The sequence below is a fragment of the Lissotriton vulgaris genome, chromosome 2_1, assembly GCF_964263255.1.
Source record: "Lissotriton vulgaris chromosome 2_1, aLisVul1.2, whole genome shotgun sequence".
NCBI lineage: Eukaryota > Metazoa > Chordata > Amphibia > Caudata > Salamandridae > Lissotriton > Lissotriton vulgaris.
This window is the reverse complement of record NC_141687.1, coordinates 160,660,287-160,677,804: the sequence shown is the minus strand read 5'-3', so window position 1 is coordinate 160,677,804 and position 17,518 is coordinate 160,660,287. Positions and strand designations below refer to the sequence as shown.

Genomic DNA, 17,518 nt, shown 5'->3' with positions numbered 1-17,518 from the left:
AGAGGAAAGTTGTGACACACAAAAGGTAGGTAGACTAAGCCACCCTACATACTCAGAACAGACATAGTATCACCAGCAGCAATGAGTGCTTCACCATCGATGAGAGGAGTGGTGTGACACATACAGGGTACTCTAAGCCACCCTATATGCATAGAACCGGCATAGTATCACCAGCAGCAATGAGTGCTTCACCATCTGAGAGAGGAGAGGTGTGACACAGGGTAGACTAAGCCACAACACATACACAGAACAGACATACTTTCAGAAGCAGCAATGAATGCCTCACAATGGGAGAGAGGAAAGGTGGCACACAAACAATGGCAGGGTACACTAACCCACCCCACATCACAGAACAGACGCAATATCACCAGCAGCAATGAGTGCTTCACCATAGCAGAGAGGAGAGGTGTGACCCACATGCAGAGTAGACTTAGCCACCCAACATACACAGAACAGACTTAGTATCACCAGTAGCAATGAATGCTTCACTGTTCGAGAGAGGAGAGTGTGACACACAAGGGCAGGGTAGTATAATCTACCCCACATCACAGAACAGACATAGTATCACCTGCAGCAATGAGTGCTTCACCATCGGAGAGGGAGGTGTGACACACAAGGGCAGGGTAGTATAAGCCACCTCACATACACAGAACAGACATAGCATCACCAGCGGCAATGAATGCTTCACCAGAGAGGTGTGACACATGGAAGGTAGACTGAGCCACCCCACTTCACAGAACAGACAGCAACAACAGCGGTGGCGCACGCCTCACCAGCAGATAGAGAGCCTAAGTGGTGCTCGATAAGAGGTGGCGGATCTCAATCGGGTGCATGTAGAGCAAATCTCGTGGATTTATGGGAATTCCGATGGCGGAATGAGATTCAGCCAGGATGGAAGCTCCAAAGGGCTGAGTTAGAATTCGGGCAGTTATGATTGCTCTGAAAGGGCAGGTCAGAGTTCAGAGATTTAACAATGATAGGATGCCTGGTGGTGATCTATGGCGAGTTCTCTTCACTCCAACAGTGATGGCAGCTGTAGAGGGACGAGTTGAGAGATTAAAGGCCAGACAGCGGTAGTTGCCTATTTTGAAGGGGCCGGTTCTAAAACATGTTATGGTGGCAGCTCTGAAAGAGCATCTTGGGCAGTAGTGGCAGCGCTGAATGTGCAGGTCCGAGAAGGTCAGAGACCAGAAGACAGGAAGTGATGTCAGCTTATATAGATATAATCAGTAATACCCAAACCTTCGTCACTCACGTTTGGCGCGTGTGCTTGTAGGCGGCATCCACCAGGTGCTTGGCTTCTTCCGCACACCTCAGAATGAAGGAAGTCTCTACCTCTTCCAGCCCATCTGCAAAGATGAAATTCAAATTAAACACAGAGTGGTGCCATTTATAAGAGCCTACAGTCTGACACTTATCTGCAAGTGCTGCTGTGAAACTAACAGTACCTACCTGAATTCAGCCTGTGTAATGAAAAAAAAAGTACAGCCTTTTAATTCGCCCAGTGTATCGTGTTATTTTCAAGAGAAAATACGAGTTTCAATAGGCTCTCAGTTGCCATGGAATTCTATACACAAAAGCGTGGGTAGAGTTCAAGGGAGTAAACCTTTCCCGTTTATTAATACATGTATCCATAGTTCCTTGAAATCAAAAAGGACATGTCAAGAAAGAGAGAATTAAAGAAACAAAGCAAAGAGCAAAGCCAGGAGAAAAAGCAAGAAGAAGAAGTTGGAAGGAAAAAGGCGGTGTGGAGACAGGGAAAGGTAGAAAATGCTTAAGGAAAAAAGTCAGGTGAGAAGTAGCCAAAGGTACATGGGGTCGATGGGAAAGAGTAAAGAAAACAACCAGGGGAAAAGGAGACACAGACAGCAGATGTGTAACAAGTGTTGACAAAGCCCACCGATCTCAGTTTTTTTAAACAAGAATTGGAAAAGCCAATACATATGGTTGTAACTGAAAATAAGCTTTGCTAATGCTTGTTACTAGCGATGTCTCCAGTCAGAGGTAAGACCTTTCTGTAGAATCCTGCAGTATCTTAGTTAGTTACTAGTGGTCACTTGAGTCAGAGAGAAATTCTTACTGCAGTAGTCTTCATGGATTCAAAAACAAATCCTGTTTCTGTTTCAGACTGGAGTACCTTTGCTCATTTGTAGTAAGAAACAGGACTTCTCTAGCAGGCTGCAGTACCGTAGGTGTTTACAAAATATCAGCTACAGGAGCATGGGTTAGTAACCGAGGTCCTGGACTCAAACAAATCATTTCAGGGGCAGGTGGAGTATTTTATGTTATTACTATAGGTTCTGGAATCCATCACGAATAGTTTTCTGTAGCAGTTTGCAGTACCTCAGATCGCCACTAGAGGTTCCCAGAGTCCCCCTTTTCTGGAGTAGACTGCAATTCCTGAGAACCAGTCAAAGGTGGCCACTCTGTACACGCTTCGGCGTGACTCAGGGCACTCATGAGTCGATGCCCCAGCCAGGGCCGGCCTCGGGCATGGGCGAGCTGAGCTCAGGGCGCCATTATTCAGAGGGGAACTGCCTGACTTAATGCCATGCAAAGAGCAGCGCGTCCATTCCACTTGATCTCAGTCGAGCGAGTCCCATTAAAGACTTTGTAATCAGCCCTTAATGTACATCAGGGCAGCCATATATCACCCATTCATAACAGACACCTCCCTCACTCATGGCAGACACATAGAAGGCATATCTCACTCACTCATAGCAGCCACATCTCACCCACCCACAGCATAGCAGACATCTCACCCACCCACAGCATAACAGACACATCTCTCCCACTCATAGCAGGCACAGCTCACCCACTCATAGAAGGCATATCTCACCCACTCATAGCAGCAACATCTAACCCACCCACAGCATAGCAGACATATCCCACCCACTCATAGCAGGCACAGCTCACCCACTCATAGAAGGCATAATTCACCCACTCATTGCAGCCACATCTCACCCGCCCACAGCATAGCAGACATATCTCACCCACTCATAGCAGCCATACGTCACCAATCATATCAGACACCTCTCACTTATGGCAGGCACATTTTACCCACCCACAGCATAGCGGACACATCTCACCCACTCATAGCAGGCACAGCTCACCCACTCATAGCAGGCACAGCTCACCCACTCATAGCAGGCGTATCCCACACACTCATAGCAGACACAGCTTACCAACTCATAGCAGGTGTATCCCACCCACTCATAGCAGGCACAGCTCGCCTACTCATAGTAGGCGTATCCCACCCACTCATAGCAGGCACAGCTCACCCACTAATAGCAGGCACAGTTCACCCACTAATAGCAGGCACAGTTCACCCACTAATAGCAGGCACAGTTCACCCACTAATAGCAGGCACAGCTCACCCACTCATAGCAGGCGTATCCCACCCACTCATAGCAGGCACAGCTCACCCACTCATAGTAGGCACAGCTCACGCACTCACAGCAGGCGTATCTCACCCACTCATAGCAGGCGTATCTCACCCACTCATAGCAGGCGTATCTCACCCACTCATAGCAGGCGTATCCCACCCACTCATAGCAGCCACATCTCACCCTGACCCGTCTGTCTCTGCACTATCAATCACTTTAGTACCCATGCGTCACCCACTACTAGACCCGCCATGTCTCACCGTGCCACTGCCGGCCTCGTGGAGTGAGACATTAGCGCACTGACACCTTCGGGTAAAGTCCGCGCTATATAAAAACGCATAAATATATAAATAAATAAACATTCATCGTAACTGACAGTCAGTGAGTCCCCTCCTGCCCGAAGTCACGGCTGCCTCTGGCCTCTACCCTCACACTCCGTCACCTTTCCGCTCAGGGGCTCTCAGTCCGCACAGATCTCACCCGCGTCCAGCAGTCGAGAGCCCAGAGTGCCCTCGGCAGCGGCCTCGCCTCACCCCCCCCCCCCCCCCCCCCCCCAATGCCGGTGCACTAACAACCTGTAGACTATAGGCTAAAAGCATGGCAGAGCCGACTCCACCTTTCATTCCGACTCCACCTTGCATTCTGCCCAGTGTTACCAGCATGTTTTAGGAATGGGCGCTCAGGGGCGAGTAGGGAAGAGGGACAGAGGCTGCAGGACAAGGCCTTACCGTAGAAAGAAGACGCTGCTGTTTGCAAGAAACCCAGTGCCAGGAGCAACCGGAGGGCAGCTCTCACGGGACCCATGGCTGAAAGACAACAAGGGACAGAGTTAGAAACGGCCTGCCCGACCCCCACCTACCCCGGCAGCCCCCAGCATCAACATCCACAGGGAGGGCTCTGGAAGAGCGGGGCGCTCGGTCCCCAGCACCCCAAGCATCCCCGCCTCCACCAGCTCCACCTGACCCCAGTGCCTGGCAAGGCTCGCGCTGCAGGGGGCACGGCTGCTTTCCAACAAGGGTCGTGACCTCCCGTGACGCAGCCTACCTGCCGTCACTTGTGGCCTGTGATGGGCGTTACTGATGATGAACAGGGCCTGGTTCCAACCGCTGGGGGGGGAAGCCTGACCCCCGGGGGCACACACAGGGGCTGGCATGCTGCGCTCGGTGCCACAGAAGAAAACGGGATTCAGTGCCAGTCACAGGGGGTGGGCGGTCCGCCCCAGGAGGCACAATCTTGCAGGCGGCGCGAGGCACTAGTGGTCCGTTGCGGTGGCCTTTGTAATTTATTTGAGGACACTCATCTACACTACTGTCAGTCACAGTAGTGTCAGTGTCTCCAAATAAATTATAAAGGCCGCCACAAGGGGCCACCAGTACACCTTCGGTAAAGTTCGCGCTATATAAAATCGCATTAAATAAATTAAAAAAAATGGAAACGTGCAAGCGTACGGTCTCACATGACCCGCTTCTTGTAACTGCTGCTGCAGTGCTGCCAATTGCGCCTGCGACGGACTTACCGCGTTGGCTCGTTGTGCGCGTTTTTTTGAGCGGGGGTGGCTCCTCAGCAGTGTAGGACATTTTATCATCATTGGCTGCCATCCCTTAGCGAATGGGAGCAGGAGGCGGACTTGCGCAGCATGACTGTGCTTGATTGGCCAGTATGCCGCACTGCACGCACCACCTTCATGTTTGGGTTTCAGGGCCGTCAATCAGGTTGTGCGCGAAAGCGCTACCAATGACGGCCCTGCAAACTTTATTGTCGAGAGCGCGCCCGCAGCAGTTAGGAGCAGCAGCACGTGTAAGTGCAAACTTTATTGTCGAGAGCGCGCCCGCAGCAGTTAGCAGCAGCAGCACGTGTAATTGTGTGTCTGCAAGCAAACCACCTGCATCGTGTTGCCAGCCACCAAAGTGAATAGTACTGTGGATGTTCAGTGTGTGGGTCTCTCGGCGCAGGTGAAGTGTATCTGTAATGATGCTATTTCGTCCCCCACACAGTGCTCAAAGCCAGCTTACGTTTGGTACAGCGTTTATTCTTTATAAGTACAAGTGAAATGCACATAGGGCGCCGAGCGTCTAACCAGCTACCGCTCCGGTCGCCAACTGCCGTTATTTCCTTTCGCGCCCTACTTCTCATAATCTGCGCATGCGCGCGTGCATCGCTCTCGTCTACGGCGTGACGCGTCATCGCGTTCACGCTCGTAGACTAGAGCGCAACACCACATATCTCCCCCCTTTGACACTCTAAAATCTAAGCAGTTCTGGAGTCCATCTCTAATGTCCACTCATGTCAAAGTCTCTATATTTTGAAGGCAAGGTGACAGTTCTGCCCATGCGGGTGCGCCTTACCAGGTTGTTCTCCTCACCATCGCTTCCTCCAGGAGACCTCTCAGTGTCTCTCTGGTCCTCTCTCGCTCCGTCGTTTGCTGGGACGGCGTGGCCTCCCTCTAACTCTGCTGCCTGCACTTCTCTTTCTCCTCCTTCTTCTCTGACCTCTGAGGTTTCGCTCTGGCCTTCCCCGCTTGTGAACATCTCTTCTTCTCCTCCTATACGTATCTCCTCTTCCTCTGACTTGGGCCACCTTACGATCCTATTGACTTTCGCCATGCGGTCTTGGGACCACACCTTGCCGTCGCTGAGTAGGGCGGCTCTGCCTCGTACCTCCTTGACTTGTAGGGGTTGGCTATACTTGCTCTCTCCTTTCTTTTGCAGGGTGGGAAGTTTGACTCTGACCCATTCTCCCTCCTCCAGCGCGGTTTCTTTAGTGTTGCGCCGCCTGTCGTAATGGGCTGCATATACCCTTTGAGCCTTCTCTAGGTTGTGCTGCACCACTGCAGGTGACCATTTGCTAGTTACAGTTTTTTCTCTCCACACCACATTGTCCCGGGTGAACGGGAGGCGGCCTCTCAAAATTTGGAAGGGGCTATACCCGACTACCGTGGGGGTGATCCTGTATGCCCACAACATGCTCTGTACTTCTGCCTCCCAGTCTTTCCCTTGCATGATGGCCGCTTGTATAGAGCCCATGAGCACGCGGTTAAACCGCTCCACTTGGCCGTTACATGCTGGATGGTAGATAGCGGTGTGTTTCGATTTGATTCCATTCCTCTTCATGAATCGGGTCCATTTGTCAGAAACGAACTGGGGCCCATTGTCACTAAGTATTGTCTTTGGTATCTCTTCCCTTGAGAACAGGGAAGTTAGGAACTTCAACACTGTTTCTGTGTCCATGGACTCTTGTACATCAACCTCCGGCCATTTTGAATATTTGTCGATGACCACGCACAAGAATTTATTTATTCCTCTGTTGTCAAGCACTGGTCCCAGGAGGTCCACCGCCAAGTCTTCCCACGGGTTCTGGGGGTTCTCGAATTTCCCTAGCGCTGGTCTGAGCGGTCGAAGTATTTTGTCAGCTCCTTGGCATTGCTCACATTCTCTCACCTGTCTTTCTATTCGGGTATCCATGCCGGGCCACCAATACATTTGCTTCACTCGGGCTTTTGTCTTTACGATGCCCAGGTGTCCTTCGTGCAGTTGGTTCAATAACGTCGGTATAAGGGCTTCAGGTGGAATGACTCTCTCACCTCTGTACAGGAAGACTCCCGAGTCGCTCAAGGACAGTTCCTCACGGATTTCATAGAACTTCCTCACCTCCGCTGAAAGCCTCCATTTGTCCGGCCATCCTGACATGAGGTGTTGTTTGACTTCGGACTTTTCCAAGTCTTGCTCATAAGCTGTTTCCCATTCTTGCCTGCTTATTGTCATCTCATTGTCAGCCATGCTCGCTACCATCTCATCCATGTCCGGTGCGATCTCCGGAGCATCTTCCATGGCGGAAGCTCTACTGAGGTAGTCAGCCACCCTGTTCTGGGTACCTGGTAGGTATTCGACATCATAAGTGTAGTCTAATAATTTGAGCGTCATTTTTGCAATGCGCGGGGTAGCAGTGTCATGGCCAGAAGACGTCAGGACCTTGACCAGTGGCTTGTGGTCGGTTTGGAGTTTGAACCTGGTGCCCCAGATGAATTGCCGGAATTTGCACATTGCCCAGGTGACCGCCAGCATCTCTTTCTCAATGACGCTATATCTTTGTTCCGTGGGAGAGAGGGCTCGTGAAGCAAAACTGATAGTCTCTACTGAGTCATCCGCCCTTTCCTGTGCTAGCACTGCTCCCAAGCCTTTGTCACTGGCGTCAGTGGTCAAAATGGTGCTGCCTGAGGGGTCGTAACCTTGCAAGGGGATGGCATCACTGATGTCTTTCTTCACAGTTTCAAATTCACTTTGAGCTTCAGTATCCCAGACGAACTTAGACTTGTCTCTGATGAGCAGGCGCATCCTGTGTGTTTTGGTGGCAAAGTGTCTCACGAATTTACTATAGTACTCGGCCATCCCGAGAAACGACCGTACCTCTTCCTTGGTTCTTGGGGCCCTGGCTTCCTTGATGGCTCTCACGTTCTGTTCCTTGGGAGATATGCCATGAGTCCCAATCTCGTGTCCCAAGTAGGTGACCGATGACATCCCTATTTTGCATTTGCTCCATTCCGCCGTGAGGCCTTTGTCTTGCAGCACGGTGAGGACCTTGGTCAGCTTTCCGTCGTGATCCTCCAGGGTGGACCCCATTACCTGGATGTCATCCTGGAAATACTGGACTCCTGGTATTTCTTTGAATAATCGATGCATCAACTTTTGGAAGACCGCGGCTGCCGATGCCAGGCTAAAAGGCATGCGGCGGAATTGGTAGCACCCAAAGGGTGTGATGAAAGAGGTGTATTTCCTGCTTGTGGGATGCAGGTCGATTTGGTGGTACGCCGACGTGAGGTCAATCGTGGAGAAATGGGTGACGCCTTTCGTTCTCGCTAGCATTTCCTCAATTCTAGGGAGAGGGAACTTTTCCACTACGAGACACTTATTGAGTTCGCGGAGGTCCACACATAGACGGACTTTGCCGTTGGGCTTCTTGGCTACGACCAGGGGGGCCAACCACTCTGAACTGTCTATGGGTTCTATGATGCCCTGTCTTTCCAGCTTCTGGAGTTCCTGTTGTACGGCTTCACTCGTGGATATGGGGATGTTCCTGACCTTATGGGACACCGGTGTCGCCCCTTCCTTGAGTATTATCTTGTGGACGAATTTGTCCAGTTTTCCTACTGTCCCGTCAAATACCTTGGGGTAGGCCATTTTCCAATCTTCGCCGTTGGTGGTTCGCGGTTCTTCTGTTAGGAGGATTTGTTCCTTGCCGCCCGGATCCAATTTGATTCCTAGGTCCCCAGCATCTCTCCACGCGAGTACAGAGGGACCTCTTTCTGCCACATACAATTTGCAGGTTGCCGTTCTCCCTCTGAACTCGAACTTCAATGGTCGAAAGCCTATCATGGGAATGGTGTATGAGATGGCACGAATGTCCGGTGGGCGTAGTTCGGGCCCTACTACGGGTACGAAGTCTCCTTCCCATATGGACCGTTGCACAATCGTCCAGGGAGACCCAGAGTCTACGGCCACGTGCACTTTTACTCCGCCAATGAACATGTCCGTGCGTGGTTTGTCCGTGCCTTTTCCTGTTACATCCAGTACCTGACCTTCTATACACAGCACCATGTCGCCGTCTTCCAGATCGTCCTCCATACCGATTTCTGACGGTGCTGACTCTACACACTTTACTGTGGACCTCTTCCCTTTTTTGCGGCATACTTTCTCAAAATGGCCGACCAGGCCGCAGAACGCGCATCTGGCGCGGAACGCCGGGCAACGTTTGTCCTGTGCCGAGTGAGCCGTGCTCCCGCACCTATAACATGAAAACTTGCTGTCTGCCGCCTGTCGTCCCGTTTGCTTCCCTGTCCATCTGGGTTCTTGCTTCTGGTCTCCATATGCTCCTTTTTGCTTGTGTGTGGTCGAGGTCTCATCGATCTTGTTGACCATCTGCTTCTGCGTGCTTTCTCGTTTGGCGGCGTCTGCACATCGCTTTGACATTTCGGCTTTTTTCACCATGGCTATGACGTCCTTGAGCGATGTCTCGCTCTGTGCCCATAGTTTGTCCTGGACTGATTTGTTGGTAGTATGCATAACTATCTGGTCTTTTATATACTCATCTTGCAGTGTTCCATACTTGCACGTGATGGCTAGACGTCGTAGTGCGGCCACGTAGTCATCTATTGATTCACCAGCTTCCTGTTTCCTTTGTTGGAAATTGTAACGGTCTATGGATACGCGCACTGCTGATCGAAAGTGGTTATCTAGGTCTTCTAGCGCATTCTTGAAGACGTCGTCCTCTGTTGCGTCACGTTCCTTGGGTACTATGTTGGCGAACACCCTCACCCCTTCGGGGCCCAGGTTGTGGAGCAACAACCTCTTCTTCCGTGCTGGGGCGTATGGTTCTCCATTCTCATCCTCTAGTGCTTCTATGTAATTCCTGAAGTACTCCCTCCAATCTTTCCACTTCATTTGGGGTTCGCCTGGTCTGGGTAGGAATGGGATGGGAGCCATCAATGCTGAGGACTGATTAGCCATCTTGGGTACGTCTCTGGGTGCTTCTACTTGGGCCCTGGGGTTATTGGGCGCGCTGGAGGCTGCCGCTCCACCTGCGGCGTCTCCTTGGCTTCTGGGGCTGCCTGGGGTGTTATCCCCTGTCCCTCGCGGTTGGTTGGTGGGCTGCTCGCCCTCCTCTGGCTTCTGGTACGTTCCTTTAGTTGCCAGTGTGCTGGCTGAGGGACCCCTTGCTTCTGGGACGACACTGACCTGAAGGTTGGTCCTTGACTGGCTCTCTGCCTAGTGGTGGGGGTGCGCTGCTGCCACGCCCTATGCTTCCACGTTGGTGCTGCTTCCGTGCGCTGCTCTCTAGGCCTGGGGCGTTCTCTTGATGTTCAGGAGCACACCCAGTTTGGCTGTGTGTGGACCGTGGGGTGATCCCAGTCCTCGTCGCCACTGTAATGATTGCTATTTCGTCCCCCACACAGTGCTCAAAGCCAGCTTACGTTTGGTACAGCTTTTATTCTTTATAAGTACAAGTGAAATGCACATAGGGCGCCGAGCGTCTAACCAGCTACCGCTCCGGTCGCCAACTGCCGTTATTTCCTTTCGCGCCCTACTTCTCATAATCTGCGCATGCGCGCCTGCATCGCTCTTGTCTACGGCGTGACGCGTCATCGCGTTCACGCTCGTAGACTAGAGCGCAACACCACAGTATCGGGATTTGCTTTTTCACACTGTCACTGTCTCGTCGCTGTACTAGAGGTACAGTGAGTTACTGAGTGAAACCAACGCGGCAATAAAGTTTGCAGGGCCGTCATTGGTAGCGCTTTCGCGCACAACCTGATTGGCGGCCCTCTTGAAGTCCATTGTCGAGAGCGCGCCCGCAGCAGTTAGCAGCAGCAGCACTTGTAAGTGCAAACTTTATTGTCGAGAGCGCGCCCGCAGCAGTTAGGAGCAGCAGCACGTGAAAGTGCAAACTTTATTGTCGAGAGCGCGCCCGCAGCAGTTAGCAGCAGCAGCACGTGTAATTGTGTGTCTGCAAGCAAACCACCTGCATCGTGTTGCCAGCCACCAAAGTGAATAGTACTGTGGATGTTCAGTGTGTGGGTCTCTCGGCGCAGGTGAAGTGTATCGGGATTTGCTTTTTCACACTGTCACTGTCTCGTCGCTGTACTATAGGTACAGTGAGTTACTGAGTGAAACCAACGCGGCAATGGACTTCAAGAGTCGCACTTCGGGAAACAGATGGAAATTCCGGTAAGCAGACAGACATAAAGGTAGAGGATGTTGAGGGTGGAAGATGGCTGTGAATGAAAAGGGAGGAGCAGTAATTGAGGAATATTATGTGGGAGAAAGACGTAACTGCTCCCTTAGACAGGAATTCGGCTTACGTAGTAGCTGGGTTCAAGGTTTATTGGGATAGTGCGCTGGGTTTTTAACCTGGCAAAGGGACATCCTGGCACTTTAAGGTATCTTATAAAAAATGAGTTATTGGGAAATTTTAATGAATACTCGCTGATTGTAAAGAACTTCAGAATTGCTGCTGATCTTTTGCAATTAGATGAATCAGTTTTATTCACTTTATCGGCATATCAGCTGAAATCCACCCTGAAGTCGGCCTCCTGGGAATTAGGTTTTAGATTGGATAGGGACGCTTGTATAGCGAAGAAAGGTATTTCTCCAGCCATTGACTCTTGCCTAATGAGGAAAGCCCAACCATATGTTTTTTGGAATCTCCCTCATGGAGTTCGGCGTTTACTGTTTTTATTGAGGCAGGATTTACTTCCTTTGAACTCTTTAATGTCCAGATGGTATGGCTCCTCATCTTTATGTGACTTCTGTAATATCAAAACTCAGGATATGGATCACGTTATCTTCGTGTGCCCGGCCCTAATGGTGCATAGGCACAAGTGGTTAAAACCTATTTGTCTTCAACAGAGTATTCTTTCAGCTACTGCTTTCCTTGATGCTATTCACAACCCTCCAAATGAAATGTTCTGTTTTAAATTGTATAACTTTTTAAAATTTTTCTTAGCGATATATTAGAAGGTTACAAATGTCTATCTCTCTTTGTATTGTATTTATGATTATATGTCACTGTTGGACCCGGGCCTTTATGGCTGGTTCACCCCTGAACTTTTTGCTTTTGATGGCGACCTGGTGTTCATGATTTCTGGCTTGGCGCACTTTTCCCTGGGTCCCAGAGTGAAAGTGCGTGCGTGTAGTATGGCTGGCCTGCCCTCCCATAGGAATGCATGGGGAATGTGTGTGTCCCTGGTAGTTCCTGATGCGTGGGGAGTGCAGGCTCGAGTTTGGTATGTGTAAACTCGTGAGAGTGAATGCTGCAAGATGGTGTCTGCGGCATGTGTGTGTCTAGTTGGGAAGTGCTACTTCTGGACATTGAGATATGTGTGCAGTGAGGGTGCTGGAGCGTGATTGGCTGGAGCTGGCTGGCATGCCAGGCTCCAGGAAGTCTGGATGGGTCTGCCCGGTGGTGAGTGGGAGATTAGCATGAGTGATGTGTGGGAGGAGTGTACCTGTGTCCTGGATGGGCTGGGTTTTCCCCACACAATGCTGGCTCCGCCCCCCTGTGGTGTGTCTAACGACCCTAGCCTCCCCAGTGAATGAAATGGGTGGTTGGCCCATCAAGAGTGCTCCAGAACCAGTTGCAACTGGTTTCTCCCCCACCCTGCACCTACAGACAAAGGATTTCAGTGTATAAAAATGGGGCTGTGTCCCCACTGAAATTGTTCTCTTCTAGGATCTTGAGGGGGCTGCTGCAGCTGCTGGGGCCAGGAGGAACCGCCACTTGGACTGCCTCCCTGCCTGGAGGGCCAGTGAGCTGGCCCCTGGCCCAGCCTTGCCCCCTGCCTACCTAAGAACCAGGCTGAAGGACTTTGCCTGGACTTTGCTGGAACTCTGCCCTGCTGAGGGCACCTGGGAGCGCTGTGCTTGTGCTCCCAGCACCTGGGAGCGCTTGATTTGGACAGAGACCTCCTTTTTGTTGCAAAGTGCCTGGAAGCGCCCTATTCCTCCCCCGAGCGCCTGGGAGCGCTCTGTGTGCCTTAGCGCTTGAGCGCTTTATTTTCCTCTAGCGGCTGCCCACGCCGCATTTTGGCCACTGATTTATGCCCCCTAGCGCTAGGAGCGCTTTCTTTTAATTATTAAGCCGGTGCCCACCCGGCATTGCCCCGCAAGATCGTCCCTGCCGCCGCCCGGCGCCCGAACCGGAAGTCAGGCAGGCCGGGGGCGGGACGTTAGGACAGCCGGAAGCCCAGGCGGGAGCCTACCCCGCTCTGGGCCCCGTGTTGCAGGAAAAGAAAGCAGGAGCAGCGAGAGCCTACCCCGCGCTCCTGCGTGGGCCGAGAAGTGCCGCCGGTGGAGAGAGGAGCCGGGAGAGAGGACGCCGCCACCGGAGTCGGGTGAGTGCAGCCGGGTCCGGTCTGGTGCTGGCGAGCGCCGTGCGGGCTGCTCCGACCTCGGAGGCATGCCGGATTGATCCCTGAGAGGCGCGGGGATATCCATGTTGCACGCCCAATACCCACGAGTCCCCCGAGCGGGACTCCAGTACCAAGAGGCACAGTTGTCTTGGGCATAGAGCCTGTGAGGCTCGAGGCGGCATTAGGAAAGAGCCCGAGAGGCTCTTGAAGGGATTTTTGATTCGAGCCCAGCGAGGCTCCAACGACGGCCATTCCTGTGTAGAGTCCTGAGAGGGCTCAGGGGGCATTCCTTCATGGTTAGAGCCACGAGGCTCACAGCGCCTTCTCGTTTCACGAGCCCTGAGAGGCTCTTGCGCCCATAGTGATTTTGCGAGCCCACAGAAGGCTCGAGGGGGCATTTCATTGTTTTAGAGCGCTGAAGCTCTAAGTTGCAGATTTGTTTGGCGAGCCCCTGAAAGGCTCCTTGCCCCCCTGGTTCTTGAGCCCACGAGGCTCCAACGTTGGCATCCTTGTTATTTACAACTGTCCAGCACTTAGTGGACAGTTGCTACGTTTAGGCTGGGTGTACTTTTTGGCTTATTACAGCCTGCCCTGACTTTGGGACACAGGGACTGCCACAGGTTGTGGCTCATGTGAAGTTTTGCGCAATTGCTTGTGCTCGCACCGCTGAATGTGTTCTGAAGCATCATGTGTCTTTCCTTGCATACACCGCTGAATGTAGGTACTGCATCATGTGTTTTCTTGTGCTCGCACCTCTGAATGTGTTTGGATCCATCATGTGTCTTCCTTCCCTACACCGCTGAATGTTAATGCATCATGTGTAATGTTCCTATGCTTATACCCCTAGATGTTGGTGATTCCTAGGTGGTTGCTTTTCTCCTAGTACAGGTGTTGCTAGTTGAGGTCTTTTGTTCCCTGCGCAATAGTTGCCTAAGGTGGTTAGGGTTGCGTAGGAGGTTCTTATGCTTTACCAGTAATTACTGGTTGTGTGCTACACGTTCATTTTGATTCTAAAAGTATTCTATGTGCTAATTACTATTCCTAAAAAGTGATGATTCCTGACAGTGGTCCAGGTGGCCCTGTCTTGTAAATATCCCCCTTGTAAATTCTGCCCGTGCCTGTTGGCACAGTGTAACCAAATGTATGTTTTATCTAATGTGTTTTTGATATAATACAAAGGCTATTTTTATATAACCTTGTGTGGAGTTTCCTTTGTGGTGGGCCTTGGGTGTTGTTGCTGGGTGCGCGCGCAAACACTTAACCTACATAGCCTCCAAGTTTAGCCTTGACTGCTCGCGCCACGTTACCTAGAGGGCGAGAGAGGGGTTATCTTGGTGTGTGACTCCCTTGCCCTGACACTTAGAAATGGCGATCCCTGACTGACCTCGACGCGAGTCTTGGCCGGCCAGGGTCCCGTTTCTAACAGTCACACATTAAATTTGTTAATTCTTTTATGTGGATCTCATCTGAGTTCCGAAATCATAAATAAATAAAACTTGAAAAACGTAACTGCTCCTAAATATTGTCAAACCCCCCAGTGCTATGTTCCCATCAAAGTCTGTTTGAATACTGTGTCACAGGGTGATATCCACTGATCACTATTTGATTTATATGTATATATGTTGTTTGGTCTTGTACATTTGTCTTATGGTCTTTTTATGTTAAAACCCCCCCTCCCTATGCTCCGTCCAGAGTGTGGCTACAACTGGGCGTATTGTAAGCAGACCCAATGATGAAGCATGTCACACACTTCGGTGTGTGAGTGAGGGCAGTATTCTCAAAACAAAGGACTTTTTGTTTTGTGGGGTGTATAGGGGTTCTCTTTTTTTCTCTCCACCCCTCTATGTGTGTACAATTATGAACTCTCTCAGTGCCTGAAAGTGTGCACTGGGGTCACATTTGGTGTCCTAGTGCATAGTCTGCCTCAAACCAGTTCTAGGAGTCATTGGTTCCTGCTGTGGCGCAAAACTGGACAAAGGACATGTGTGTAGCCACCCCTTTGTCCTGACCCTCCCACAGGAGGGTCCATAGAATCTTTCCAACCCCTTCCCATGGGTAAAAAGTTGGTTACCTGCTCACAGGACTTTAGATTTTACCTGGACACAATTCTGCTAAGAAGAGACCAAGTACTTCGACTGCCTGCATGACGCTGCATGAATGAAGAATATCCCTTGGAGTAAAGGATTTACTTCCCTGCAAATTCGGGCACCTAAACGCATCTACCCAGTTTGCTTCTCCCGAGCTCCTTCAGACTCCAAAGATTGCAGGAACACAGAAGGTGGGTTCTCGAAAGTCACTGAGGCCATCTACCCTCTCAGCGATTCTGAGCGCAATATACCTCGTGGGGACCATGCACCCAAAACACCTGTGCACAGCATATTTTTACAGTTTCATATGCTTAGTGATGATTCTTGAGCCTGTGCTTTGGACTCTGTGTAGTCCCGACCCCAGCAGTATTTGCACCAAAGATTTCCGGCCTCTACTCTCCGAGTGTCCTGTGGGCTGGTCCTTTGCATACTTGCTTGAGGTCTCCTCGCGATCCCTGGTCCATTGGACAATGGGTCCTATCGAGGGTCACCTTATGAATTCTTGGGCTTTCCTGATTGCTCCAGATGTGCCCTGACTATCCATTGCTTGGAGAGTGCCCTGGTGTCGGGCACCACACAAGGCTAACCTGTTGCTTGTGAAGTGTTCTCGCAGAGACGACAAGAGCTATCACTCCTGTACCCACCTTACCCAGTGAAGAACAGTAAACTGAACTGGGATGGAGATGGGGCCAGGGAAGGAAGCTAAAGATGGTGCGAAAAGAGTTCAGTGGACCATAAGAGGGCTTCTCTTGACTCAGGGAAGGACCGTTAACTCCAGGTGGCAGGGAAACAAAGGGAACTCCTGTTAGAATGGGCACAAAACCACCCTTACCTATGTGTACCTCTGCCCACATACAGAACAGTAGCTACCTGGCAGATGAAGCACCATGGATCCAGAAGACATCTTTAGCCAAGGAAAGGAAGTGGTGCTCCAGCGTGGATCAGTGATACCAATATAAGCGCTCCAGCGCAATGAGTATCAAAACAAGGATAAAGTGCTCAGCGCAGTCACAGGAACAAATGATTAGTGCCCCAGCACATTAGTACAAACACAAAAGAAACAAGCGCTCCAGCGCGGTGTGTGCCAACGCAAAGTAAAGCGCTCTAGCACGGTGTGTGCAAACTCAATATAAAGCGCTCCAGTGCGGTGTGTGCAAACCCAAAACAAAGCACTTCAGCGAGGTGTAGGGATGCCCAAAGTAAAGCACTCCCGCGCGGTGTAAGCTACCCCCACAGCAAGCGCTCCAGCGCGACGTGAGTAAGCTCAAGGAACAGCAGCGTTCCTTAGTATAAATGCAAAAGAAACAAGTGTCCAGCATGTGTAGGTTACCCCCACAGCAATCCCACATGACCTGGGCTAGGTTCCCAGAGAGGCAAGGCAAATGGCAGGCACAAGAAAGAACCCAGCTCTGAGACGAGCACCCTCGTCGGCGTAGAGCGGAAAAAAAATCGGTAACGAGGCAGCGCTCCTGTGCGACCTCAGATTACCTGTGATGTGGTCAAATCCGTAGCATGCAGAAATGGAAAGGATTCCGGTGACAAATCAAAGCGCCGTGCTGGCGGGAACCGCTGTTGATATGCGGATTCCCCCGGAAGCGCCGATGTCAATGGGGGCGTTTCCTGGTCGCGGAACTAGACCGCAACCCATCAGACGCCCGGAAGCGAGGATTCCTGCCCTAAAGAGGTACAAGCTGTGGCCAGGACGCCGTAACCATGACACCTGGACCCTGCTGGTCCACACCGTAACCTGTTTACTCTGGTCGCATGGGTTGCAGTTGCAAAAGCTTGTTGGTGCTCCAGCCAGACATCGACTCCTCAGCTCTCGACATCCTTCATGGGACAGCTCACCTCCGGATTCTGGTCATCCTAGATGTCTCCTGGTCCCCGTGGCTGCAGAGTCAAGCAACCCTTCTTTGCACCTGAAGCATATGACATCGGTGGGCATTCGACTACAGAGCCCCTGGTCACCAGTAGTGACCCAGACTCTGTCCCCTCTGCTTTCAGGTTCCTCTCACCTTGGATCCAGGCTTGGATTCCACCGGACACTCTTCGCCGTCCTGCCAGTAGTACTTCTTTGCAGCTATCCATTGAAAATGACGAAGGTTTCCCACACCACTTGACACTTATGCACCTGGCCCCTCGGG

At 51.4% G+C, this 17,518-nt stretch overlaps 1 protein-coding gene across 1 annotated transcript in view; it reads right to left on the bottom strand.

The window, feature by feature from the left end:
- Positions 1-4,190, bottom strand: part of LOC147729750 (eosinophil peroxidase-like) — a 43,508-nt gene extending 39,318 nt beyond the window's left edge. The window contains exons 1-2 of the mRNA XM_086954635.1: positions 4,115-4,190; positions 1,256-1,349 (exon numbers count right to left, since the gene is read on the bottom strand). Coding sequence (XP_086810761.1) covers positions 1,256-1,349; positions 4,115-4,190 — 170 coding nt within the window. The remainder of the gene's footprint in view (positions 1-1,255; positions 1,350-4,114) is intronic.
- Positions 4,191-17,518: the final 13,328 nt, after the last annotated feature.